Consider the following 27,986-nt stretch of genomic DNA (forward strand, 5'->3'; position numbering starts at 1 on the left):
GAAGGGGTTCTTATGGCCACGCCGCTTTAAGGATAGGCAGAGTTGCCTGGATTGCTTGCTGGTGTAGGAGAAAGTGCCTTGCGGTTCATCTTAGACATCTCCACACATGGGCTTCCGTGGGAGGGGTGGCCTGAATGAGTGACCCTGGCAAAGGGTCATGGACGCCTGGAGCGGGGGCCCCGAAGAAGGGCTGGTCTGCGGAATACCTTGTGACCGGTTTTGTAAACCAGGCCGCTGCCGTCTGCACCGCATGGGGAGATGGATGCGTCTTCTGCATCTGTTGTATAATTGTGAGGGTGAAATGTGGCCCGGTCTGTGGAGTGCAGCCCCAAGACACTCTGTCCTCTCTGCATCTGAACTTCTTGTTGTGTTCTTATCTGTAAAATGTAAGTTTTAATAAATCATCACTATTTATTTCCCAAGGGGTTGGGCTGGAAAAGAAAAGTTAAATTGCCTAAAGCTTCTCAAGAGAGATGCTTTCATAGGGGGTGGAGGGATTGAGCAAAAAGGACAAAAAAAAAAAACCTCATGGACACAAACCAAACTGTTGTGATTGCCCAGAGTGGGGGAAGGCACAAGGGGCATAAATGGTGATGGACGGAGACGTGAACACACTATGGTATCCAGAGATGTGTTGTAGAATTGGGCACCTGAGGGCTGAATAATTTTGTTAACCAGTGTCACTCCCAATACATCCAATTAAAAAAAAAAAAAATGGTAGTATTCTAATTCTCATTCACTTTTTTGTTGTTGTGGCTCACGTGTGACACGCCACCCTGCATGACCGAAGTGTGTTAATGTTGCGTTGTTTCCTGGTCTAGCAGGAGAAGCAGAGCTCTCTGCCCTGGGAATGGCCCGTTAACTCCTGGCCCTCTGAGCTGTGTACTCTCCCGCTCGGGCTCACGCTGTACTAGGGGAAATGATATTGGTCCATGGCCAGGCTGCTTGGACGGGAGTTGAAAGGCCACAGCTATCTAAATTGGTTGAACTGGATCCCAGGGTGCTGGTGTTCAAGCGTTTTTTACACTTGCTAAGGGGAATCGGAGCCAAGGGTTCCGTGGAGCCAAGTAAATGAAGCTGGGGGCCCAGAAGTCTGTTACTAGCTGATGGAGGCCTGACCTTAATTTTTGTTTTCTTCTGGAGAAATGCCCTAGGACATTTACAGAAAAAAATCTGTCTTCCCAGGCATCGTTTAGTATAGCTTTTAATAATCGCTTCTTCTGCGACTGTACACATAGAGAATATTCTAGAAATGAGTTTCCTGCACTTTGACCACCTTCCCCCCCCCCTTGGCAATGGGGGTGTCCTGTGCCCATGAGGTCACTTCCTCAGCTCTAACTGCTCCGTAGGGTGATCTGGCCATTTGGTACCTTCCAGCTATAGCAGACTTTCTCACGGGGCACATTTGGGTTGGGTTCTCAGTGTGACTCCTTGTCCCTCACGAGGGAGGCGGTTTTCTGTCCCCCCTCCACCCAGGTGCTGTAATAGCAGCTCGTTCTCACTGTGTGTTTGGTTTCAGTGTGGTGTTGCGGCAATAGCACTGGAAGTCAAGCGACTGGTGTTTCTACGCTAGCGGGCCCGGGGACCTGGGGCAAGGTTCTGGACTTGCCGAGTGCTGAGGTGCTTTCCTTCATAGCAGCCAAGGGTGCTGATGAGTGCTCTCCTGTCTGCTGTCACATAACTAGTGCGTTTTTGTTTTTTATCTGCAAACTCATAGTCCCTACTTCGCTTTGTTCTGTAGGAGCCGTAGAGCCACCCATCTAACAACCGTGCGGGGTTATAACGCATTATCGTCTCTGTTTCCCATTAACCCTGGCTTCCTCAATTATTTATTTTTAACTTTTCTGTGCAAGTCAATGTTTTGATAAATCCCAAAGTCTTCTTCCTCTGTGTGTAGTGTGGGTGAGACCCTGCAGATGTCAAACAACAACAAAGGCTAACGGGTCAGCGTTGCTATGACCACTGCTTACTTTGAGAAGCAGCACACTTCAGCGTGGGTGGTATTATTTTAACAGAATCGAGTACAAGGTGCAGTAGGATTCTATAGAAAGGACAAAGGAGACGTCATAGAAGAAGAGACAGACCAGGAAAAGGAACAAATGAGACAGAAGTCATGGAGTGGACAGAGAGTTTGGCTCAATCTTGTCTTATCTGGAAACCAGCTAAAAAAGTTATAAGTAATTGGAAAACATACCAACATCTTTAGGGTTCATTGTATTTAAGTATAAAATACATCAGTAGTTCTAAGCTTGAGGGAAATTTGCTAAATTATGTCACCACAATGCTTGAGTAATGCTAGACCCTTCAGGAGCAAAATGATGTTTTTTGAATTCATTTCAATGAATATTTAATGAATTCTAACTACATGCCAGGTCCTAAGGATACAGTTCCTACGCACACACGCATGTGCGTGCACGCACACACACACACATATACCTCTGAGCCCATTTCTTTGGTCATTTTGATGGGAGAGTAATGTTGGCTATAATGATTATGGAAGTTCTCAGAAAAAAATTAAACAGTTCTGTGTAGATTCTTATAATTGGGATGGCAAGCTGGCAACTGAAGAGGTAATGTGTTGGTAGCTATTCACCACTTACCAGACTAGGTTGATTCTCAAACACTTGTTTGAGCTGAATAAAACAGAACTGGTCAGGTTTGTTTTGAGGCATCATACTCTGTTGCTTTTAATTTCTTAAGGTCCAAAGGATTATCAAAAGGCTATATTGAGACCCTTGATCATTTTAATCTTGAAACGGCATCATTGTGAGAAATGATTATGTGAAAAATTTATCATGTGAAGTCAGTTATCATTTTTAATCTGAGAATGTGCACCCCCGATGATTGAAAATTGAAGGCTGGTTCTTTAAAATCTGTTTATTCTCCCTTCCTTGCCAAAATCTCATAAAATGACAAAAATCAGAAAACAAACAATAATAAATTAAATCTGTAACAAAGATAGATTTCAATCTGTAAAGAGGGAAAGCAAGACAAAGCTTTTGGTACTGACCATAGAGACATGAAGAGGAAAGGGACTTCATCAGGATTATCAACCAGAGAGCTTTCAGGGTTATTAATTGGGGCTTTATATTTGGAATTCTGCTTTTATTATTCTCCTCTCCTGATGTTAAGTAGTGGATGGCAGCTGTGTTTACTCAAAAACTAAATCCTTGAGTGTGGGTACTAGACTCAGAGAGGTGGGGCAGTGCCCCAGTAATGTGCCGACCGCCAGGTTGGTTAGAAAACCCACATACGTGTGTGCACATTCATGTACAGGACACAGGACACTTATCTGTCCCTATTAATTTTGGGAAATAGGCCATTGTAAACAAAAGAGCAGCAAATGGAGATTCTCAAACAAAAGATAAGCATATAATGAGAACATACCCTGAGATACGAGGAAAATCACCCATTCAGAAATCAGAAAAAAAATATCCAAAGACCTAGAGGGAATAAAGTGATCAGAAAAAGACCTTCAGAGAGCCACAGGAAGGTGTTTATGAAAGATAATCTGACACAGAATTTAGGAAATTAAAAGTTGACTATAAATTTTTAAATGAAAATGTCAGTTGGCACAACTCAGATATAAATTCGTGGAACAGAGGACTGAGTTAAGGAATTTCCTCAGAATGCCTTGCAAAGGGAATATTTTGGGACTATGAGAAAATTTAAGAAACAGGGAATAGTTACACAAATTGCAGTGTCCCTGTGAGAAGAGGTCTAAAAGGAGAGTAAAGAGGAGCCAGAGAGAATACAATAATCAAAGAAATAATAGAAAAAGAGCCTCAAATATGAAAAAAAAAGAGAATTCAGATTTAATGAGCCCTCTTAGAGCCATGGGAAGACACATACCTAGACATACTGCAAAGAAAGCATTGTTATCACAGAAACACAATAAATGCATTTTTTTTTTATTTCAACATGGGAGATGGCCTAGTCAGGTAAGAGAAAGAACTATGAACATATATTCTCTTCAAATTTAGAGTATAGATTATAATTAACAAAAGTATTTTTAAAGTTTGAATATATATCTTTAAATGTTAACGGTAAATATTACAACTATAATGTAGGATGATATATATAAATGTTTTAAAAATCTGTCTGAAAAGTTAATTCAGTTAATATAATATTCAGTTAATATAATAAGTCATCATAGAGAAGCATTTGAAATTTTGTTGAGATCAAATACAACTTTTGATCTTTTTGTATTTGAATATTTTATGAAAACTTTTAAAAAAGATTTTAAAGAAATAATACACTGTAAAGATACAAAGCAAAGAATATTTGATATATTCAGCAAAATGCAGAGATTTTAAGAAGTGACAAAACAAAATATCAACAAAATGTTATAAATAGATAACATCTATATATACATCTATAATCACAATAAACGTAAATAGGTTAAATTCTCCTTTTATAATACGGATGGCATAAAAACGATTATAACATATTTGGCTCTATCTGGCGAAGAGAGACACTTCCACAGTGAAAAAGTGCAGTAAAGTAAAAATCAAGAGATAGAAAAGATAACTGAAGGAAAGATCATTGGGAAAAAAAGTACCTGGAGCAATACAGGGCTGGGCAAAAGTAGGTTTACAGTTGTTCCTATGGAAAATAATGCAGTCATTAATAAGTGACAATACAAAAACGAACTCTTTTTCATGCGCTCACAACTATGAACCTACTTTTGTCCCACCCTGTATTAATATCAGATGAAATGAAATTCAAAACCACTGGTGACTAGAATAAAAAGGTTTCATGTTGATGTACTAAGGTAACTGAGTGATCCTAAACTTTCACATATTTAATTACATAATTCTGAGCTATAAAAAGCTACAACAAAGAAAAATGTAAGAAACTTCAGCAGATCCGTAGTTAGTAGAAAACTTAGTCATACTTTTCTCAGATGATAACAGACCAAATAAATAAAAATAAATAAAGGACTTAAATAGCCAAATAACAAATTGATCTGATAATTATGGAATTTTATACTCAATAGAAAACCATGATTTTTTTTGAAATACACGTGAAATTTTTACACAGTTGACCATGCATGTGTTTTCTGACTAAAGTGCAACAAAATGAGAAAATAATAGCAAATAGACAAAAATAATGATACTTGAAACAAGATTTAAAAGTACTCGAACCATTTACCAGGTACAGAATTACCGTTTTTTTCACTCCATTAGACTTACTTTTTCCCCAAAAAAAGTGGAGGGGGAAATGCCTGTGCATCTTATGGAGCGAAAAATATAGTATTTTATTAAATATTTTAACACACCATTTGGTTCTGGATTTTTTTTTCTTATTTTCCTCCTTAAAACTCTAGGTGTGTCTTAATGATCAGGTGTGTCTTATGGTCAAGTGCATCTTATAGAACGAAAAATACAGTAAATTGAAATAAATCCTAGACCTAAATCTAAAACGTAAAACTAAAAGTTGTAGAAGAAAACGTAGGTAAAAACTTTTATAGCCTTGCGTTAGGCAGAGATTTATTTTTGAATAAGACCAGCAGCATGATTCATAAAGAGAAAATTGGTAAGTTGGATTTCATAATACTCAGAGACTTCTGAATTTTTGAGAGATACTGTTAGATAATGAAAAGCAAGCCTAGGTAAACATTATTTGCAAATCATATGTCTGATAAAGTACTTGTATCAAGACATAGAAAGAACACACAGAATTTAATATTTGAAAAGAAACAGCATTCTTAAAAACGGGCTAAGAAGTTGAACAGATGCTTGATCAAAGAAAATACAAAAGAAGCAAATGAGCACATATGAAGTTGCTCATCATCATAAGTCATTAGGAAAAGAGAAATGGAAACCACCACATGCGTCTTAGAGTGTCTAAAATTAAGAAGTCTGAATATATTAAGTGCTGACAAGGATGTAGAGGAACTGGGACCGTCCTGTATGACAGTAGAAGTGTAAGGTGCAACAAACCACTTTGGAAAACAGTCTGACAGTCCTTTAAAGTAAATGCAAACCAATCTTATAATGAAGGCATTCCACTCTTAGGAGAAATGAAAACTTAAGTTTACACAAAATTGTGAACACAGATGTTCGTAGAACGTTATTTGTAATAGGACAAAACTGTATAGAAACAACCCACATGTCATCGGTTGGTGAGTGGGTAAACAAATTGTGGTATAGCCATACCATGAAATAGTATGCAACAAAAACAATAAAAAGGGACTATTGGTACATGCCTCAAAACTTGGGTGCATCTCAAAGTAATTATGCTCCGGGAAAGAAACCAGACAAAATGGAGTGCATAACGTAGTATTCCCACACTGGGATACATTTATATCCCATTAAATGAAGTTCTAGAAAAATACAAGCTAATATTTAGTGACAAAGATTTTCAGTGAATGCCTGAGGGATAGGAATAGGGTCAAAGGGAGAGGGAGATTGGAGGGCCCTAATGGGTCCTAAGTAAATTTGGGGGTGGTAGTAGAGACACTTCTTATCCTGATTGTGGTGATAATTTCACAGGTACAGACATGTGTCAAAACTTAAACTGTACAATTTAAATACGTGCAGTTTATTATATGTCAAATATACCGCAAACTATTAAAAGTATTCTCTCCCCGTAGAAATTAAAAGATAGTCAGTCTTTCAATTATCTCAGGTTAAAAATCACCAAAAGTATGTTTTATAGAGCATTTATGGCCCTTTACTTGGATTGCTCTCCAGGAAGGGCTTACTTTTTATTAAATTTATTAGGGTGACACTGGTTAATATGATCACACAGGCTTTTTAAGCGTACATTTCTGCGATACATGATCTGTATGTTGCATTGTGTGTCCACCACCCAAAGTCAAACCATCTTCCAATCACAATATATTTGGCCCCCTTTATCCCCCACTACCCCCCTCTCCTTCCCTCTGGTAACCACCGTCCTGTTGTCTGTGTCTATGGGTTGTATTTTTATATCCCACATATGAGTGAAATCATATACAGTAGTTAGCTTTTTTTTCACTGACTTATTTTGCTTAGCATAATATTCTCAAAGATCATCCATGTTGTTGCCAATGGCAGTATTTCATCTTTTCTTATGGCTCTGTAGTTATAAGAAATAATAAGGAGTTATTTTAAATAGGCTATGTCAATGTTTGTGGTTTTAAAAAAATGTGACTGAGGAAAGACTCAAAGAAAAATACCAATTTCTGGATCATTATATATTGCTGAATTATTCAGATTAAATATGTAAGCACTTAAAACTCTAAGATGAAGCTGTTATCAAATCCATCAATTTAATGTGTAGATTTTAAAAAATCTCGTGGCTAATAAAAGAAGACAGATTAATCTGTCTGGGTACCGCAGCATTCAATCAAAGAAATACATATGACAGATTCATTATACAAAGACTGAGAGGTTTCTCAGAATAATCCAGATAGGGTTCATGCCGTAGGGATACTCAAAACTGTACAGATACAATGTGCTCTTCCCAACCTTAGCAGTTAACTTCTGATTAGTATCCATGTCGGTCCTTCTGCAGTTTGCAAGAAGCAGATCTCATAGAGTAGGAGGTTGAGGACAAAAAAGTAGTAATAACACTAAGGTGTAAAAATATATTAAACAAGCATCTGCTTTCAAAACATATTAGAATAATTGAATCTTGAGCTAGCCACATTGCAGCACTGGTTCAAGTTTTCCAACCAGACCGTATTTAGGCCTAAAAGGGTTATATTTTTTATTTGCTTTTTTTCTTGTTTTATTTTGCAAGTTTCAGCAAAACATCTGGTGGGGATTGTTGGAGATCTCTTCATGTGTAATACTATTCTGTACGTGATTTGCTCAGAGGGTGGAACGTAAGATACAGGTCTTACCCCTCTGTGCTTTGCCCTTGGCGCTCCTGGACGTGGGGCCACTGTGCTCTTTTTCTCTGAGGGGACGGTGTGTTTTAGTTTGGGGTGCACAGATGCATAACCTCTGTGTCTCAGACCCCAGCGGGCAGGACAGCCAGAGCGGCGGCAGATGGCCGTGGTATTAAGCAGCCCACAGTGTAGGGCTCTGAGGCGGATTGCGGGCCTTTCCTGGTGTCAGTTGTCCTTTTTCTTCCCAAATTCTCTTAAGTACAATTAGGTATCAGTGAATTTTTTCTTGTCCCAGTTAGGTTGAATCTTAATGAGAACAGACCTAATGCCACCCGGGAGGTTGAAAATTCAGAGGCAACTTCTTGGGATCTTTAGTTTTCAGATGTGGGGCTTGAATATATAGCTAATAATTAGATGGCTATACTTTTTTTCTTCAAATGAGGGCTGTCTCTGATGATGTTACTCTTTTATATATATACAGGGTGGGGCACAAGTAGATTATAGTTGTGCATAAGTAAAACAGTTCCTTCTTGTTTCATTATTCATTATTGTATTACTTTCCAAAGGAACCACTGTAAAACCTACTTTTGCCCCGCGGTGTACTTTTGTATTTTTTTTGTTCATCCTTATCAAGTTGTAGGACTCTTCATCTCTCCTTGAGCAGATGAAAGTCTGTTTAAGTGTCCATGTGTTAATATCCAAAATGATTATACCTTACATCTGGAATCTTAAAAAACAGCTACAGTTCTTAGGTGTTACCTCTGAACAGGCCTAAAATAAAATTCACTAGTCGTTTTGGATTTCGCACGTGCCCATAAAGCAGGAGTAGGGGCTGCCGGCTGTGAGCATGAGAAGCTGCCGGCTCTTGTGTGAGGGACAGGCGGTGGCGGTTGAAATTTCAGGACTGAAACGTAGATTCCTTCCATCCTCCAAGCTTGGAGAGCAGATGTTGGTTTTCTTACGGCCCCCTCCTGGGCTTGTTTTTCCTCTCTGAGCTAATGGGTGTCACCTGTCATGAAGTTGAGTTGAACTCTTGCTACAGATTCAGGTGAGGACCCAAATGCAGACGTCAGATGAGTGACGCGAGGGGAACTTGGTCCCCAGCGTTCAGTGCATTGTATTGTGGACGAAAGACCGCAACACTGAGCACCTGTTTATTAGGCGAAGTTGCTCTTTAATTTTCTTCAATGTTGCTTTCTTTATTTCTTTGAATCCTTGAAAGGCCCATGGCAACAAGGTTGCCGAGGTTTCTACCTGAAATGAAGACACAGACATGACAATTCATGACCAAGACACACACTTCTGATGAGGGCAGGACACCCAGCTTCAAGACCCTTTTCTTTGTTTGTTTGTTTTTTATTTCACTATGTCAGCCTTTGTCAAGTTAAATGCTTTTGAGTCCTGTCCTAGTCCTGTGTGATGTTTTGGGGCTGGGAGCCCAGGGACATCTTCACTTAGTGGTCCTTTCGTTTTAGGTACATACCCTCTTCCTGACCTCCAGGTAGGAGCCTACCTACTCCTTTGTCCTGTTGCATCCTAGACCTCAAATAGCCCTGAGCCTCTGCTCTCATGACCCTTTCCGCCCTGGGCTGCCTGTCTCCACCAGCTGTCCGAAGTTTGTTTCTCTTCAGCCAGTGGAGAAGAAAAGGAAAAAGGAAAAATCAACATCAAGGAACTATCTGTATGTCACTTTCCCTTGATTGATTCTAAAATTATTCTAAGTCTTGGTGTGCGAGGTTCTCCCTGTTTTCTTATCCTGCTTTTCTGCAAAATGTATCATTTCTTCCAAGGATGCTACTTCATGTTACTGGGTTTCAAGAACCCCTGGAATCCATCATGTGCAGCTATTGTAGACAACTTTAACTTCGGGTTAAGTAACTTGGGGGGGAAACTTTTATAGGCTGTTATGAAATTAGAATCCTCTATACTCCCTCTCATTTGTCATCTGGGACAGCGTGTCACTGGGAAGGAGGAGAAGTGGAGAAATCACACGCATGGTGGCAGGCCTAGGAGGCGCGGACGGGACTGGAGGCAAAGCTCTTTCTCTCTCATCTCAGCATCTCATATCTTGATAACACCCCTGGCTTCATTAGGGCATGTTCATGGGAGAAGCTGGATTGTTAGCCTTGAGGGCAGGTGTGGTATGGCAAGAACACTTCCGTTTTTACTGGTATAGATTGTCTAGTGTTTTCTGTCTTTCTTCTGGCTCTTCTGGGCCAGGGCTTGGGAGCCACGTAAGAAGAAGTCAGCAGAGGGCTGGGAGAACCGGTGGCTTGTCAAAGTGTTGCCTGGAAATGTGAAGGCCTTTTGAGAGACAAGCGTGAACCCTGCAACAGAGAGAGAGGAGGGACAGAGGGGCACGCCTCTGCATGGAGCAAACCTCCCCAGGAAGCTTGTCCAGGGAGTTCAGTGGGGCGGGTCACTGGAGGAGGACAAGCGGGCAGGTCCAGGACAGCCATGTGCATCAGCGGGGGCCTTTGGGACTGGAACGCAGCTGACCGAGAACCCAGCACCGCACAGGCGGCTGGCTCCACTCCTGTTTGCGGTGTGTGTGCTGGAGGCAGCCACCCTGTTTGAACGTTGCTTCAGCTTGCTGATCTGGGGGAGGCTGGAGCAAAAAAAAAAAAAAAAAAGTCCTGTACTGCAGTTTTAAATCAAGTTTTAAAACAACAAAACATTTTAGTATCTGTAGCTGGAAGGGGAACATTTGGCACTGTGTAACTTGCAGGCCGACGCATAAGCGACCGAGGACGAGGAGATGCTCGGGCCAGTTCTGGATGCAGACCGAACTAAGCTGAAGGAAACCTGGGCAGCCTCTTCTGTCTGGCTTCCCAGTCGACTCAGAGGGGACACAGCCCTGGCAGAGCCCTGGGTTTGTATGCTGGGAGAGATATAAACAGCAAAACCCTCAGCCCCGTGTCTATAAAAAGAAATATTTTTTTATGATGTAGCCGTTGTTTAAGAGCAAGCTGTGAGTTTTGTTTAACATGCGTTCCTGGGCCGTCCAAAAACCAGAATCCTGCCTGTGTGCTTAAGCTCTTTCAGATGTTTTTATTGTGTAACATTTTCTCCGGATTCTCCTTTTAATGTATGGCTTTTTTTTTCTTACCCCCTCACAATCTGTTAAAAGATCAGATTGTGTGAATCTTGACACTGTGATGCTGTTTTCGTGGTTTTAATTTGAATGTGAGTTGTTGCAGCTGGGAGCCTGTGATGACTGGTCCAGACCCGCTGGTTGCAGAAACAGAGGAAATTGTACGTTTCGTCAGGATGCATTGGAAAAGTGACTTGCTCTAGACAGAAGTCACATTTTCTATAGTTCACTTTTGGATTCTGCTTGTGATTTGAATGCATCATACACATGTCGATTGGTGCCACTGGGGATAAAGTAGTTTTTTAAGGTATTTGAAGGGTAGTTTGAAAAACTGTATTAAATATATCTGCCCATTACTTGATTAGCCAACTTTATTTTTGCTGGAAAAGTTGTTTTAAACGAGACAGTGAGTCTGGGATTCCTGTGAAAAAGAGAAAAGATATGATTTTAGAGTTTAGAATCCATTCTTCTTGGTTGCTTATGTATTTTTCTGTACTTTTACAGTTGATCTGCATAATAGAGGAATACTCTAGTCTCCTATACCTGCTGGCATGTTGAAAATTGTGGCCCACCCGAGACAGGGCAGTGTCTACAGATCAGAGGCCATCGCTGTGGGTTATGGGTACATTAGCTGCGGTGGCCCAAGCCACCCTTCTCAAAAGCAGTGTCAGAATATTTGCATAGCAATATCCCCCATCCCTGAGTTCCACAAGTCATTCGAGGCCAGTTGTGGCATTTTACTGTCTAAAGTCACAGGAAACCATGCTTCTTAAACCAGGTGCTCCTCAGTCAGACTTGTTACACCAGGTAGGAATTTGCTCTTCTCCAATCCCTGAGGTATGTGGCTAGACAATCTCAAATTGAGTACTTCCCCCATGTGGGTGTCTATGTCTCAGAGAGCATGCTTACTACGCCCGAGTGGAAGAATTTTCATTATCAAAGTTCATTGAAATTTACCAAAATCTGACTCTCTACGTCAGTGCCCCACTGGTTGCAGCTGAGTTTTGTGGAGCCACACTCAACCAATACACTGGGGAACAATTTTTTTTCATTTTCTGTTGCTTGAGGTTTTAGAACTCTTTCTATATATTTCTGCATAGCTGATTCCAAATATGAAATTTTTTTTTGGTGCATGTTCTAGTTTTTATGCAATTTTAGTTTCTTTTTGTTACAGTTAATGGCATGCATTGGTTTTTAAATTGGAGTTCAAGGGCAACGACTCTTGGATTGAACAAAACCACAAGGCAATTAATGTTTTACAAACATCACTTTTACATAATTATAGTTGTTTTTAAATGTAAAAAATTATTATCTGATAAAAACACCCTCTTATTTTGTTTTAAGATTGAATCATGGCTTCTTCGAGTAGGTGTAAATGTAGGAATAGTCCTGACACCTTCTGTTATATATGTGGCTGTTACACACTTCAACATCAAAGGCGCAATATTTCATCATTTGTGACACGTGCATATATTGCCTATTTTCAAGTTCCCCTTGGCGATCAAGATAAGAATTGGGCTCCTCATATTGTGTATCATAATTGTGAGGAAATGCTTTGTGACTGGACAAAAGGAAAATGCAAAGGAATGCCTTTTGGTATTCCCATGGTTTGGCGTGAACCTAAGGACCACAGCAGTGACTGTTATTTCTGTCTGATCCATACAAAGGGCATCGGCAAGAAAAAATGGCATATGATCGCATATCTTAATATTCCTTCAGCAATACAACCTATCCCACACTCTGACACACTCCCGGTTCCAGTTTTCAATAGTTTTATTTCTTCTAAGGATGAAGAAAGTGAACATGGTGATCAAGTGTATTTTGATAAGATGCATGAGGAAATGGTTGTAGAATCTGAAGGGTCTTTTTCTGATGCCAAGCAGTCATTAACCCCTCAGCAGTTTAGCCAACCGGAATTAAATGACTTAGTAAGAATGACATAAAAATTGTCCTCGACTTTCTGAAGTATGAGGAGCATAACTGGATCATTTGTGTGGATCTTAAGATGGTAAATTTCCTGCTAGGACAACAGAGAGGTTTCACGAAGTATCCTTGCTTTCTGTGTTTGTGGGACAGCCGAGCTCAGGAGAAACACTGGACACAGAAGGAGTAGCCGAAATGTGAAGCTCCGGAAGTAGGGATGCAAAATATTGTGAATGAACCTGTAGTTAATCGAGACAGGATCATTTTCCCTCCACTTTACATCAAACTTGGCTTAATGAAGCAGTTTGTTCAGGCTTTGAATAGAGAAAGTGAATGCTTTCAACATATTATTTCTGCTTTTCTTTGCCTTGTCTTTCAAGAAGATAAAAGCATGTGTATTTGGTGGACCTCAAATCCGAACCCTCATACGTGATGAAGAATTTGCCAGGAAGATGAATAAGGAGGAGAAAGCAGCATGGCAGTCTTTTGTGGCAGTTACAAAGAACTTCCTTGGCAACAAAAAAGCAGAAAACTATGAACTTCTGGTTCAAAGGATGCTGTTGGCTTTCTGCGACATTGGATGTAACATGAACGTTACGATTCTAACTTCCTAAACAGTCACCTTGATAAGTTTCCCGAAAATCTGGAGCTGTTAGTGATGAGCAGACTACTGCTGGAACATCAAATGAGATTGTCCTTAACAAGTACACAAACACAAGAGCTACAAACAAAAATTTTTGCCTGAATAGAATTTAAATAAGTTTTGTGCAAATTTTATGATTAAAATAAATGTTTTAATATGTTCTGTTTTGAAATTGTAGACAAATTCTGATGCAATCATATCTTTTAGTGTATCAGTGTACTTACTGCATTATATAAATTATTATATTTTCACAAAGATGATGTCCAAGAAGACATTCTACTTTATTATGTTAAACTAAATGTTGAAAATTTTATAATAAGATGAAAACCTAAAATCTTGAATTGCAAAAAACCTGTAGCTTACAGAGAAAAACTAATGTCAGATTTGAGATCAGCACACTCGAATTAGGTAAGAACAAGTGTTTTTGTGGATGCAACAAAAATTTTGTTCCCCAGTGTAATATCTCATCCCTAGTCAGTGATCCAGAGATGTGGGACTTGCTGTTGTATACTCTGAATGATTACCTCCCAAGCTAAGTATAGTTCATTTGTTCATCTACTTCCCATGTTATAGGATGTCCAAGTCAATCCCTGTTCTGTTGCCTTCTTCTGGACAAGTTTCAAATTGGTATGGGTCCTTCTAAAACACGTGTCTGGAAGTATGATGCTCTAGATGTGGTCTGACCAGTGATACTCTCATCTCTTCTTCCGGACACAGTATTTCTCTTCATGCGTACAGTCTGAGCCCCACAGCACCTCATTGGTTTGTATCAGTTATGCTGTCAAAACACCCAACTGTTCAAAGTCAGATCTCTTCCATTCCATTCTGCCATAGCTAATTTTATTTCTTTTATTCCCAGTTACAGATTTTACTTACATCTCTAGTAAATGTCATGGTGTAAGGAGTGGCTCATTAATTCAGCTTGTCAAGAAGATTGTTTTTTTTTCTTTTGTCATCCAACAGATTAGCAATCTTTTTTTCAGCTTTGTACCACCTGTAAATCTTGAAATGATCCTTCAAATTTTTCATTGAATTAAAATTTATAACTATGTATCAAGTTGTCTACTCTATGTCAGCCTCCTGCTCCCTGCTGGGGACCACAAGCTGACTGGAAAGTAACCATTTCACTAGGGCGCTCATAGGCTGTAGAGAATAACACACATAACTATGTCTATAGCTAAATGCAGTGGTAATTGTTGTAAGGAAGGTATGAGTGAAGTGCTGAGAACTTCTGGATTTGGTTGCAAATCACAGAAGGTCCAACCCCTTCTGTTTTGGCATGGATCCATGTGTTTCGGGTACAGCTGTTAAATCCGTGATGATCCTGCCTAGGGACGGCTGTCACCTAATTTCAGCTTTTCTCTTGTCTTCATTGCCCCAGGATACAACAAGAGGCTTGTGAAACCTTTTGCTGAAATGATCTCATACTACAGTAATCCCAGAATGTACCAACCTGACAAGCCAACCCCAAAGGAACTGAGACTTATTTTGGAAGACATATTCATAGGGACCCCCCACCCCCACCCCGTAGCTCCTGATGATCTCATTTTTAAAATCTGGGGTGAAATTTGCCTATTCCCAATCTACTGGTAACTTTCCCATTGTTTGTGGTTACATAACAGTGTTTAGCTTGGTTTTGTAATGACATCTGAGTTTTCTGTTATCTTGGTATGTGATCTGTCTGGGTCTGAAGACTGAATTAACTTAAAGCAGCGTGACATGCTTTCTGCTGTCTTTAAATTCTTTCTTGTCACGCTTTCTAGATTGAGAATTACTCTTTCTGTATCCTCTGTTGTGTTTTTTGAATATCTGTTCTTAACATTTTTGCTAATGTAAATTCATTTTTAGTCTTTGGTTTTCTTGGTCTGTCTTGTAGTTTCATCCTCCTTTTAACTATATTCCTCTTTAGGATGACGGGCCAAGGGCTGGTGTTTCTTGTCCTCACCTTCCTCCAATTACTGTAACGAAGCCCTATAGTCTAACACAAGTGACCACTTTTGGTCATATGGTCTCTAGGGAAACATGTCAACCATTTCTTCTTTGATGGTCACAATGAAATTCAGAGACTCGACTCTTCATTGTTTTCTCCACCATCTTGGCTATTATCTTGTCAACTGAGTAAGGCAGAAACTTCTCAGAACGGGGAACTTCGTAGCAGCTGTGTGCAAATGGCATCCGGCACTGATACTATGAGCGATCATAGCAATATGGTTGTTCATGTGGAAAATCACACAATAATTAATAAATAATAATACAAGAAGAAGCTTTGTGCTTCCCGTACCACAAGCTTGCCTTTGCCTAACCTGTATACCTGCTTCCAAGACAAGACAGGTCACGTATCTGGCCGTGAACAGTGCTCAGATGGTGCTGCTAGGTTTCCCTGTCTCTTCTTGTGGTCCTATTGCTATCCTAACCCTCTCACAGCTGAACTTTCTCAGTGCACCTGTTACCACAACTAATTCAGTCTGACTTGTGAGTCATTTTAACTCTTTAATATGCCTTGCTTTCTAATGACTAATGATAAAATAACTCTGTTTCTATGTCCTTGTAGACACTTCTCAGGTCCCCTCTCCAATGTGTTGTCCAATGTATGTCAGATATTTGACACATATATCTGTTCCGAATTCTTTCTTTAAAGAAAAGCATATATTTTTATTGAGTTTCTGAATATTTCTTTATAGTAGATATTAAAAATGAAATTCAGGATCAAACACTTAAAGGCTCTTGACATAGTTCAGAATGTCATCATAGACAATTGGCACAGGTTTACATATTAGAGATACATCCTAGTATCTTTTATTGTTTTTAAGTGAGAGGAAGGGAGATAGTGAGACAGACTTCCACATGTGCCCTGCCCAGGATCCACCCCGCAACCCCCATCTGAGGCCGATGCTTCAATGTACTGAGCTGTCCTCAGCACCAGGGGCCATACTTGAACCAATGTAGCTACTGGCTACAGAGAAGAAGGGAAAGAGGGTGTGGGGGGAGAGAAGCAGATGGTTGCTTTTCCTGTGTGTCCTGGCCAGGGATTAAACCCAGGATGTCTGCATGCCAGGCCGACGCTCTATGCACCGAGCCACCAGCCAGGGCCACATCCTAGTATCTTATATTGCAACTTTCCTATGATTGCAGACCAGGAAGTTTGATAAAATAAAAAATGGTATTATATAATTTTAGTTTACAATTTTTTTGATAACTGAGATGAAAGTCTATGTCTATATCTTCTTTGTAATTGTTCCATTGTCTCTATTTCTCTTTTGCTGTTAAAAATATAACTATTTTTCTGTGCTGGTAATTCCAGGAGAATTTTCAGGTGGAAAAATTCCCTTCAGGTTTTGACTGATGATGTGTTAAATTCACTAGTAAATTTGGAAGGGATTGAAATAATTATATTTAGTCTTCCCATCTAGAAATGTGATATTATGCTTCAGGTATGCAAACCTTATGTGTGTGTGTCTGTATGTGAGATTCATACAAATTTTGGGATTTTATTTTCTGTTAGCATATTCTATTGTTATTGCATGAGTTTTTTAATGTAGTACTAAAAAGATATCTTAAGACAGTATTTTGTTTCTGATCACCTGTGGAACCGTAGTTTGCTACTTCTGCGTTTCCCAATTCATTCCTTTGGCATTGTAGGTGCACAGTCATCACCTGCAAATAATGATCCTGTTTGTCACCTCTCCAGTGGTCATACCTCTGATGTCAGTTTCCCACCTCATTGTGTGTGCGAGAATGTTACAAACAAAGCTAAAGAATACTGGTGGAACCACCTTCATTTTTATACCCTCCACTCCCCATAGACTAGAGTACTTGGCACAGGCCATGGTTCTGAAGGAACGGCGGCAGTGCGGGGCCAGAGGATGGATTGTCCTTGGAGACAGAAGGATGGTGGCAAGGAGACTCCCCGTGCAGGGAAGAGTCACTGCAGAGGCGGGGCACTGGGGGACAGGCCGGATGGAGAGCTGGACGTGAGCGGTCCATTTTGGCCGCTGTAAGGTTGCATGGCTGGTGGGTAGGCAGGAGAGGTTAGAAGGGTCAATTGGGTCAGACCATCAGGATCCTTGACTTGCAGTCTGTTCTCTTTCCCTGGAGCTTCCCAAAGTTTTTCTCATGATCCAACACATGAAAATGATCATGTTGTAATGACATGTTGGGATACATGGAGGCTGCATGCTGCTCGGGGTGATGACGGGGAGGGTGGGATGATGCCCAAGCCCCACTCGTCACCGCGGGGGCTGCAGGTTCTCTGTGCATCTGAGCCCTCCCAGGCCACGTTCACGTGGGGGGAAGGTGAGGTTTCATCCAGGCACGTCCTCCCTCTCCGATGGCAGCTCACAGCTGGTGGGAGCGTTCTGCCAAGTGGACCCCTCCCGCCCTCAACACATACAACAACTTCTTTAGCGGTCCTCGTGATGTCAGTTCCCAGGTCAGATACTAAGAGTCCCATTTGTGGACTTTTCCTTTAGGACCACGGCCTGTATTCGAATTTCCTGCCCCACTAGAGTTCCCAAAGGTAGATTCTAGATTTCTCGGGTGTATATCGTGACACTTTTTTCACCTGGCCTGCTTGGATTTTGTTACTCATTGCAAGGAGAATGACATCAGGGTGCTAATGTGGCTGAATTTTGACATGTGCTCCCCCCCAGGTCAGTGCTGGTCCCTGGATGCATGAGCGCACCTGCTCTGATGATTCCGTCAGGGAACTGCTCTACGGCCTTCAAACCCCAATGATTCCAATTGTTACCCTTCCAACCCGAAAGAGCTACTGGAGACTGTGAACCAAGTCACCTGAACAGATGACTTTTCTATAAAAGGACTTACTTCCCTTGATGAAAAGAACAAATTTAAAATAATGTGGCACCCTAATGTGACACTGTCACCCCATCCTGAGCTGCTGCAGCAGCAAAGAGAGCCCTCTCAGAGCCCTTCCTCTGCCTTGATGGTTAACCAATTAAGCTAATTAAGAGTAGAAAAACAGCCTGACCAGTTGCTGGCGCAGTAGATAGAGTGTCAGACTGGGATGCGGAGGACCCAGGTTCGGAACCCTGAGGTTGCTGGCTTGAGTGTGGGATCATAGACATGACCCATGGTCACTAGCTTGAGCCCAGAGGTGGATAGCTTGAGCCAAAAAGTCACTGGCTTGCAGCCCATGGTTGCTGGCTTGAGCCCAAGGTCGCTGGCTTGAGCAAGGGGTCACTCACTCCACTATAGCCCCACTACCCCCCATCAAGCCACATGAGAGAAACCAATCAATGAACAACTAAGGAGCCACAATGAAGAATTAATGCTTCTCATCTCTATCCCTTCCTGTCTGTTTGTCTCTCCTTCTCTTTAACTTTCTCTATCTCTGCCAAAAAAAGTATAAAAACAGATTCTGATATAATATTGTAAAACATTTTAATACCGGTAACAGGCTAATACTCACGTGTGATACACTTCATAGCGGCATTTTACTTAGATGTTTGGGAGATGGCTGAAGCTGTGCATTTAGAACTGAAATATTTGTGATTTGAACAGCTGAATATGCGATGATGTTAAGGATTTGTTCATTTCTTTGAGATGTCACCATGGTATTTTGTTCGTGGTTTTTAAAAGAATGCTTGTCCTTTAGTGATGTACACCGAAATATTCATAGGTGAAATTATATGCTATCTGAGACAAGCTTCATACTATACAGGAGGAATTAGGATAAGGAGAGCATTGATGGCTGTCAGGACTAAGAAATAGTATTCATTGTGCCTCTCTGAATACTTGTATGTGCTCAGAATTCTCCATAGTCATAAATGAAAACAGGAGTAGAATTCATCATTTATTTGATGAACATCAGAAACTCGACACTGTCAAGAAGGCAGGTAGCCTGTTCCAATGCTGCCTTCAATCTGAACTGTGCTGCTTTTATTTATTTGATTGTTTATTTATTTTCAAGTGAGAGGAGGGGAGCTAGAGAGACAGACTCCTGCATGTGCCCTACCCACCAAGGAACCCCTGCCTGGAGCTGATGCTCCAATCAACCCAGCTGTCCTCAGCGCCCCGGGCCGTCACTGCCATCAAGCCACTGGCTGTGGGAGGGGAAGAGAAGCAGATGACCACTTCTCCTGTGTGTCCTGACACTGGGAATCCAACCCAGGATGTCCACATGCCAGGCCGACACTCTCCCACTGAGCCCACCAGCCAGGACCAGCTCTGCCTTTACAATTTTTGTTGTTTACCTATTTTCCTTCATAATTGGTCTCTGCTTTCCTTCTTTAAATTCTAAATGTCTTGGTTTCGTCCCACTTGTAGCCATGTCCCTTGCTACTGGCCTCATGCATGTCTCTGGTGGATTTGTTCTTTCCTCTGTCTCCCATAAAATGATTTACTACTTCTAATGTGCCCTGAGCTAGGAGCCAAGAAATTGTGGTCACATTTTTATTTTTTTCTTTTAGGCAAGATTTCTGAATGCTCCTGAGGGCTTTGCAGAATGTTCAGTAGGTGAACAGCAGGATGCTAATTTGGGGACATTGTTATTGGCCACCCACTGGCTCCTGCTTTTTAGCTGTGTTTTGGGTAGTTGAGCTCAGAGCTTCTGAGTCAGGCTGGGGCTGTGTCTCCTGGGTGCATCACTGGATTCCGGTGCCCCTCACTGGCCGGGGACATGGAAACCACTCAAAAATATATGCTAGTTGGCTGAATGAATGAACAGCATAAATCAGATGACTGTCTTTAGTTCTGCAGACATGAATTGAGTGAAGCTGATAGGCCAGTTCTCATATTAGCTCCCTGAAATATCTGAAATTGGTGTGAAAACATTTGTTCAGCGAGTGGGCTGTCAGCCCCAGAGTCATCAAGAACTGGACGTGTACAAACACTACATGGTTACCTGTCCTAACGTCAAGGGATAAATGGTATGCTCCGTGATCACAAAGGGTGGACAAAGAAGTTTTGTAAAAGGAAAATTAAGGAAGACTTCACAAGAGGTGAATTAGACCTGAAATGTGCATAGGGCTTTTCTAGGTATACCATGAGTACAGTAGGAAAACAAACAAATATGCCAGAGGTGAAAAATGGGAGTGTTTCAGTGTCCAAGAGCTTGGTGACCCTGGGAGTAAATTGAGGTGACCGATGATTGGCTGTTAGTAATAAGCGACAAGGGGTTAAGAATGACTCTCAGACTCCTTGTTTGGGTGGCCGCCAGTCCCAGGCGGGGAATTCGGGAGGACAACTGGGAAAAGGAGGTGTGGCAAGAATGAGTTCACTTGGGAACAAGTTGAGTTGAAAGTACCTGGGTAAACATCTAGAAGAGAGTATATGAGAGACTTTACGAAATAAGGGTATTATGGCTCTGGCTGGTTGGCTTAGTGGTAGAGCGTCGGCCCAGTATGTGGATGTCCCAGGTTCGATTCCCGGCCAGGGCACATAGGAGAAGTGCCCATCTGCTGCTCCACCCCTCCCCCTCTCGCTTCTCTCTCTCTCTCTCATTCTCTCTCTCTTCCTCTCCCACAGCCATGGCTCAATTGGAGCGAGTTGACCCCAAGTGCTGAGGATGGCCTCCACCTCAGGCAGAGGCGGAGCTCAACTGTTGAGCAACGGAGCAACATCCCAGATGGGCAGAGCATTGCCCCCTAGTGGGCTTGCTGGGTGGATCCTGGTCAGGGTGCATGTAGGAGTCTGTCTCTCTGCCTCCCCTCCTCTCACTGAATAAAAAAATAAAAATAAAAGTAAATAAAAATAAAGGGAATAAGAGTATTAGTGCTTGGCAGAAATTAGTCGGGAGCATTGCCTTTGGACGGTTTTCAGGATAACAGAGGTCACTGAAACAGTGTAAGACATCCCTGAGGAGTATGTGTGAAGTGAGGGGACAGGATTCCTGGGGGTCTCTGCAGAGGGAGTGCTCCATGGGAGACCTGAGGACTCTGCAGGCAAAGACCCTGTCTTTTTCTCTCTTACCTCTGTGGTGCGGCACGGCGGAGCGCGGGCAGCTATCAGCCCTCATGGTAACTTTTTTTTAAATGCTGCCTTTGAAAGAAGCATTTTGAGACTGCAGTAGAAGATGCTATTTGCTAGAGAAATGATGATTCTCCAGGAAGACCTAGGGAAGGTTGTTTTTCTTTTTAGTTCGTTAATCCACATTTTGGAAATTTCTGCCTGGTGGGAAGTGCATTTTTAACTTTGCAGTGGTTTTCTATATCAATGCCTAACAATTTACTGCAAACTTGAAGACACACGTTTTGCCTTAGGAAGTTCATCAGAATTACCATGTGACCCAGCATTCCATCCTAGGAATATGCTCAAATGAATAGAAGACAGGTGTTGAAACAAAAACTTGTACACCAATATTTATAGAAGCTCTACTTCCAGTAGCCAAGAGGTGGCAACAGCCAAGCCTCTGTTCATGCACGCACGTGGGAGAGGGATTGATGATGAAAGTTGGAGGCCAGACATGTATGTCTTAGTCCTCCCAACATCTTAGCATTTCAGTTTTTAAAAGCAGATTGAATCTGTTTTACAGAGGATGTGAAGAGTCAGAGGACCACCGTTCAGAAAGACTGAGAGTCCGCAGATGGGAGGGATGAATATGAATTTGCAGTGATTACTTTTCTCTCCTTTCCATCTCCTGTTCTTCAAACATTCTCCCCTACCACCATTGGCTCCTGCTCCCCTTCCCTCACCTGTGTGCTGGAGACCATTCCTCTTAAAGTAACACCACTGAACACATTGATTCTGAGGGTACATCCCGCACTGTGATTTGCAGACCCACTTGCCATTCAAGTTCTTGAAAGCTGGCTCCACCAATGGGTCTCCTATCCCATTCAGATTCCTGGAGGGAGACAATTCTTACTCTCTCTTCTCCTCATGGCTGTGGATGAAATGTGGAAAAGGCAGATGGCCTGGACTTCTCCTCATGCCTCTGTCTGCTCTCGCAGCGACTGACTGCCGCGGAGACCTTCCCGGTCCACCTTCCATGTCGCCCTTTGGCAAGCCATCTGTGGACAGGGGTGTCTGCCCCTGCCCCTGTACCAGCAAGGTTACGTGCTTTTTCTTTTAAAGATAAGATTAGATCTCAGTAACTGCACCCGTCTTGGTGGTTTGTGGCAATCCCTCATGCCAGCAGGAGGATAGGGAAATGTCTGAAACATACTGTTTAGTATAGTGACCACTAGCTACATGTGGCATTTTAACCTTATGTAGGATTTAAAATAAATTCAGTTCTTTAATTGCGCTGGCCACATTCTAAGTGCCCAATACATGTGGCTAGTGGCTGCCAAATTGGAAATTACAAATATAGAATATATTTTCATCCAAAAAATTTAGTTGGACATCCAGGTCCAGAGATCAGATGTTTCATAGGGACAACTTTGAGCACCTGTTTTTATCTGTTGACTCCTGCATCTTCCTGCCTTTTTGTTGTTGTTGTTGTTAGCTTGTTGGGACTTCTTTCAAAGAACAGCTCCTTTAAGGAACTCATCATAGCCTTTTAATTTAATGTGAGGGAAATAAACATCTTTTTGGCTGCACATAAAATAATCTCCTAAAATTGGCTTGACTAATGGGCATGTCCTGTGTTTGCAGAATAAAGAGTTCTTTCCATGGAGGGGCTTGGTTCTGCAGCTCAACAGTTTTCTGGGGGACCCAGGCTCTGTCTTCCTGTTGTAACATCTTCAGTATACTGCTCTGTCTTTTTCAAGGCTGTTAGAAGGCTGACGCTGTTCAAAGGATCACCTTATCACCTAATGAAATCTAAAAGGCAGACTAGAGAGGCAGCTCTCTCTGGGCATCATCTTGTTGAGGGACCCACTGCTTCCCGGCAGCTCCCATAAGACCTTGGCGGAGTCCTCGATTGCCAGAACCAAGTCCTTTGTCTGTGTGTGGAGCGAACTGGGGAAACAAGCACCTGGCACCTCCACCCTCCGTAGTGTCAGGCGGCTCTGCTGGTACGGTGTGTGAGACTACAAAAGCTGATGTTTGGGTCTGTTTTGTTTCCATGTCTGTCCCTAGCACCTAAGATGGTGCTAGGCACTCAGTAAACATATGTTGGATGGATGGATGGATGGATGGATTGGACGATGAGAGAATGCCGTTGAAATTCGTAGTGATCCATGTACATGACCTGCACCATAAGGACATGCTATGCTCCTGTCTTCTCTCTGCTTCTGTTGTACTTGAACCAGGCTGTCCTGGTTGATTGACCCTCAGAATGAGCTCAGATTTCCCAGGGGCTGCTTGCAGCTTGTGGGAAGGCACTGACAGACCATGAGCGATTAGGACATTTGGCTGTACCCTCCACCGGACATCCCTGCGGGCACGGCTGCCCGCCTTGTCTTTTAATCTAAGTGTACAAAATATAGACCAGATTCGAGTTGTCCAACAACTGTAATGGAAGTGACGCAGAGCACGCAACTCTGAGTCATTAAAATTAAGAGTGGCCTCTGGCTGCTGTTAGACATGATGTCCTGTGTTTGCTATTCCTTTTGGGTTGGGTTTATGGGTTGGGAATGTTGGGACATGGCATGCAACAGGTGTTCCTAATTTTCCCGGTTAGACTGACTTCTCAAAGCACCTGGCAGCTGGGTTGGTGACACATCCAGTTCTCACGGTAATCTGGTGACTAAACTAAGTGACGTTCACTCGGCCGGACTACATACAGCCCCCTTCACCCCACCGCTGGTTTCCTGCGCCTGGGCTGGGTCAAGCTATGGTGCAGAGCTAGACTTTGGAATTCCAAGCTCTGTCTTTGTGATGTAATAATCACCTTTTTAATAATCAGTAATAATGGGTTATTCACTCATCAGGTAAGGGTTTAAAAAGTCGCGGGGTTTTGTCCGATCTACCGACAAAGGGTTTGACCCATCTAACGACACAGTCACTGACTTCATTGCTATTTTGTGTCACTATTTTCAGGAGCCTTGCATGCTCTTAAATGTGGCAGGTGAAATAGAGTTTCTTGCTGAAAGCGATGACTGTACAATTTGGAGTCCAGTATGCCCACGTATTTCCAACCAGCTATTCCCCTTAAAACGTGCAACCAGCACCCGTGTCTTTACGGTGGTCTCCTGGACACCCTCTGATGCGGTGGCCATATTTGTTCCCTCTGATACATTTGCAGCCTCGTTGTCATCAGTATTACTTGAACTAAGAGAAATAATGTCTTTGTAAGTGTTTCTTATAGGTCTTTGACTCATATACAATAGGTACTTCATATACCATTCATTGAATTAATTCGTTGGGCAATGTTCTCAGACTTGTTCACACTATGAGCATAAATAGATATAGGCACTTAGCTACCTTTTATTCTAACAGGTCCCCCTCCCCTCCAATAGCTTTAGTGCTTGTAGAATTCTTGACTCAGCTTCCGCATCTTTCTGCTCGGTGATTCTTCTACTTCAGTCATGTTAGACCTCGATATACATCTAGGTGTGTAACCTTGGGCACACTATGTAATTGTTGTGTGTCGTGGTTTCCTTAATTGGTAAAATGTGAGTGATCACAGTACCTCCTTTGTAACACTGCCCTGGGCAAATTCGTTAATGCACAACCCACATTTATTTCAAAACCACTCTTGATCAGTTGCAACCGTTGGTTGGCAATGGCTATAAAAGTTGGGCCCAATCAGCGAACGCCTTCTGTGGGCATTTAATGAGCTCTGTAGGACTGGCAGTAGAGCATGTGGCATATAGTCTTACTCTGTGAAAATCGTGGGCTACACATCGTGCGTGGGGTAGAATTTGTAGCAACCTTTTGTGTGGGTACATGGACTCACGATGGGTCTGTTGTGTGGACAGTCGCCTCCAGGTAACACTCTCTGGACTTCCACTCCTCAAGCTTATGACAATTCTCTCTCATGTGGAGAATGTCTGTGTATCGCCCGCAGCAGATGTGGTCCTTGTCCTACCCAGCTCTCCCTGACTGGGCCCGTGCCTCCATCTCCCAGCTGCTGCGGGTGCTGACTGCTGGTGACTCACACCTGTACCCATCTCCGGAGGCCTGCCCTTGGCTGACATATTTGGGAGATTATGAGATCATGCCCCCGCCCCAGTTCCCCAGGGGTGGCTTCTAGCCAATGGCTGGAACAGTCTCGCCCTTTGCCTTTGTACTGGACAACTTCTCTAGGTTACTCCACACTCTAGAGCTCCTCATTTGGCTCAAGCTGAGGTTAGATTTCTGAAACCACATCCTTGTTTCGCTTTTTCCTCCATTCCAGCTTGATTCTGTCACTCCTGCTTTCCCCTGACTGCCCCCTCCCCCATAATCAGATGTGCGAGGAACTCCATCTCAAGTGCTGCGTCTAGGGGACTGACCGAAGGTGTCTGTCCTGTTAGTGCTTCTGTTTTCTCCTCAGTTCCAGCATCACTTGCAGTTAATCCCCAGTATCAAGTAGTTCGTGGCTGACTCAGCGTTAATGCCTTCCGTCATCTTATCTACCTGTTTGTTTCAGTGTAGGACTGCGATGAAGGCCCCACATGTTACCATCTGAAAGTTAGTTTCACAGCCTGAGTCAATTATATCTCCCTCTTAGGGTTGTTGGAAGAGTCACACTGGCTGTTCTTTTGAAAACACTTTGTGCTCTGCCTGGAATGTAGAAAGGGCTTAATTAAAGGGTAGCTGTTTGGTTATTGATAGTACTCATTGAAGGGACTCGTCTACTGGAGAAGATGCCTCTCTCTCATTCGCAGAGCCCCTGACGGTGGGCACCTCCAGCACCATGCTTCATTACCTGTGGTTTCCTTTTCCACTATTCCCGGGAAATACAAGCTGCTTGGTGTCAACCAGGCATGTGTGGGCTCTTCAGAGAGGACGTGAGCTATAGCTTTTGCTGATGTTCTTAGTGGAAATACCCCCCATACTCCCCGGTCCAATGTCAAGCTGCCAGCATGACATCCCTGAACACAGAGTTGGAAAGCGGTGCCTACAGTTGGCTGTTGTCACTCAGCATACCTCTCCAGTCCCTGTTCTCTGTATCCTGAACACGTAACACGGTGTATTTAACTTACCTGTTCAGTAGGTAACTAAGATGCCATTATTAAGTGGTTAGCATGTGATCAGATGCACTACATTGGTGAAACACCTTGGCCCCTCATTTTTGTTATATCACTGAGTAAACGCCTCCCCCCCACCATCAAACACATACATTGCAGTCTCAAGTCTGGGGTGTACTAGACACCCAAATGGCAGTTAAGTCACCTCTCCTGGCCTCATTTTCCTTAGAGCTGGACAGAAAAGTCTCTATCGTTCCTTCTCATCTCAAAATCCATAAAGCCTTATGAATGTATAATTTCAGTCCCTCATTCCTTCCTTCATTTCCCTCACTCTTGGTATGAATGCTGAGTTATTCAGTGTGCTGGATGTTGGAAATACAAAGAGGTGTAGGATGTGGCCTTGGCCAGTGAGACTCTCAATGTCTTTTTATTTTTTTAATATCTCATCACATCGAGACCATGAGTGTGCTCATTGCCAGACAGGGTTGTGCAGATGTACCAAGGGCCAGGGTTTCAGTCTGTCACAAATGTCAGCACTCTGACGCATCCAGGTGCTGTGCTGATCATTTCCACTTTGTAGAAGAAATCCGGAAAGGCCCGATCAGCAAGCCGTGCTTTTAGAAAAGGTCACCAAGCTAATGTCAATGGTGTGGAGAGCATCCTCAGTGAGCAGCCGGATCGCCCTGCTCTCTGAGGTCACTTTAAACCAATTCTTTAGAGAGTGTCATTTATTTAAGACTCTCAAGCAGAATCTAAAGCATCATTTTGAGTTTAAGTCTGAGAATTACTTTCCCCAGGTGCTTTCTCACCTCTTTGGGTGAGAAAAGCGTGGAGAGTGACTCTCACACTTCTGTGTGTAACTCAGGTCACGTCTACCTCTTGGCTCAAGGGCCTCTTTGTCCTCTTCAGCCATGATCCCTGCAGTTCATTTTTAAGAAGGCTACATTGGTTTCCAACAAAAATGACTTCTGGGAGCGTTTTCCAGTTGCTGAGAGCTATTTTTAAAAAAGGAGAATTTCTTTTGTCTTGACAGGGGCTGATCACATCCGGAAATACTGGAGTCGCTACTACCAAGGGTCTCAAGGGGTGATATTTGTGCTAGACAGCGCGTCTTCTGAGGGCGACTTGGAAACAGCCCGAAACGAGCTGCACTCGGCTCTGCAGCACCCGCAGTTGTGCACACTGCCCTTTTTAATTCTGGCCAACCATCAAGACAAACCTGCCGCCCGCTCGGCCCAAGAGGTATGTCTCTCTCGGCTGCTACCCTGCCCTTTCTCTGCCAGGATGCCCCTCGTGAGGGGTGTGTGGTCGGTCCTGCTGTGTGGCAACACGAAACGCGAGCTTTCTTAGGAAGCCTGTATCGATGTGATAGGAACGATCGTTTCCATGCTTCCTTCCCCTTGGAGAGCGTAGCCTTTTATTCTTTTAACTGCTTAGCGAAATTCGAGGACTTATCTGAATACTTTTCTCATCTCTTTTAAAGGGCTAGTGGCCTGGTTGTGTAACATTTTTTTTTTGCCCACCAGCTTATTTAGGTCATTCTTCTGT

The 27,986-nt window shown here is 42.6% G+C and overlaps 1 protein-coding gene across 3 annotated transcripts in view; it reads left to right on the forward strand.

Moving 5' to 3' along the window:
- Positions 1 to 27,986, forward strand: part of ARL15 (ADP ribosylation factor like GTPase 15) — a 371,944-nt gene that overhangs the window by 165,601 nt on the left and 178,357 nt on the right. For all 3 annotated transcript variants that reach the window (XM_066377760.1, XM_066377778.1, XM_066377769.1), the window contains exon 4: positions 27,472 to 27,680. In XM_066377760.1, coding sequence (XP_066233857.1) covers positions 27,472 to 27,680 — 209 coding nt within the window. The remainder of the gene's footprint in view (positions 1 to 27,471; positions 27,681 to 27,986) is intronic.

The sequence above is a fragment of the Saccopteryx leptura genome, chromosome 1 (assembly GCF_036850995.1).
Source record: "Saccopteryx leptura isolate mSacLep1 chromosome 1, mSacLep1_pri_phased_curated, whole genome shotgun sequence".
Taxonomy (NCBI): Eukaryota; Metazoa; Chordata; class Mammalia; order Chiroptera; family Emballonuridae; genus Saccopteryx; species Saccopteryx leptura.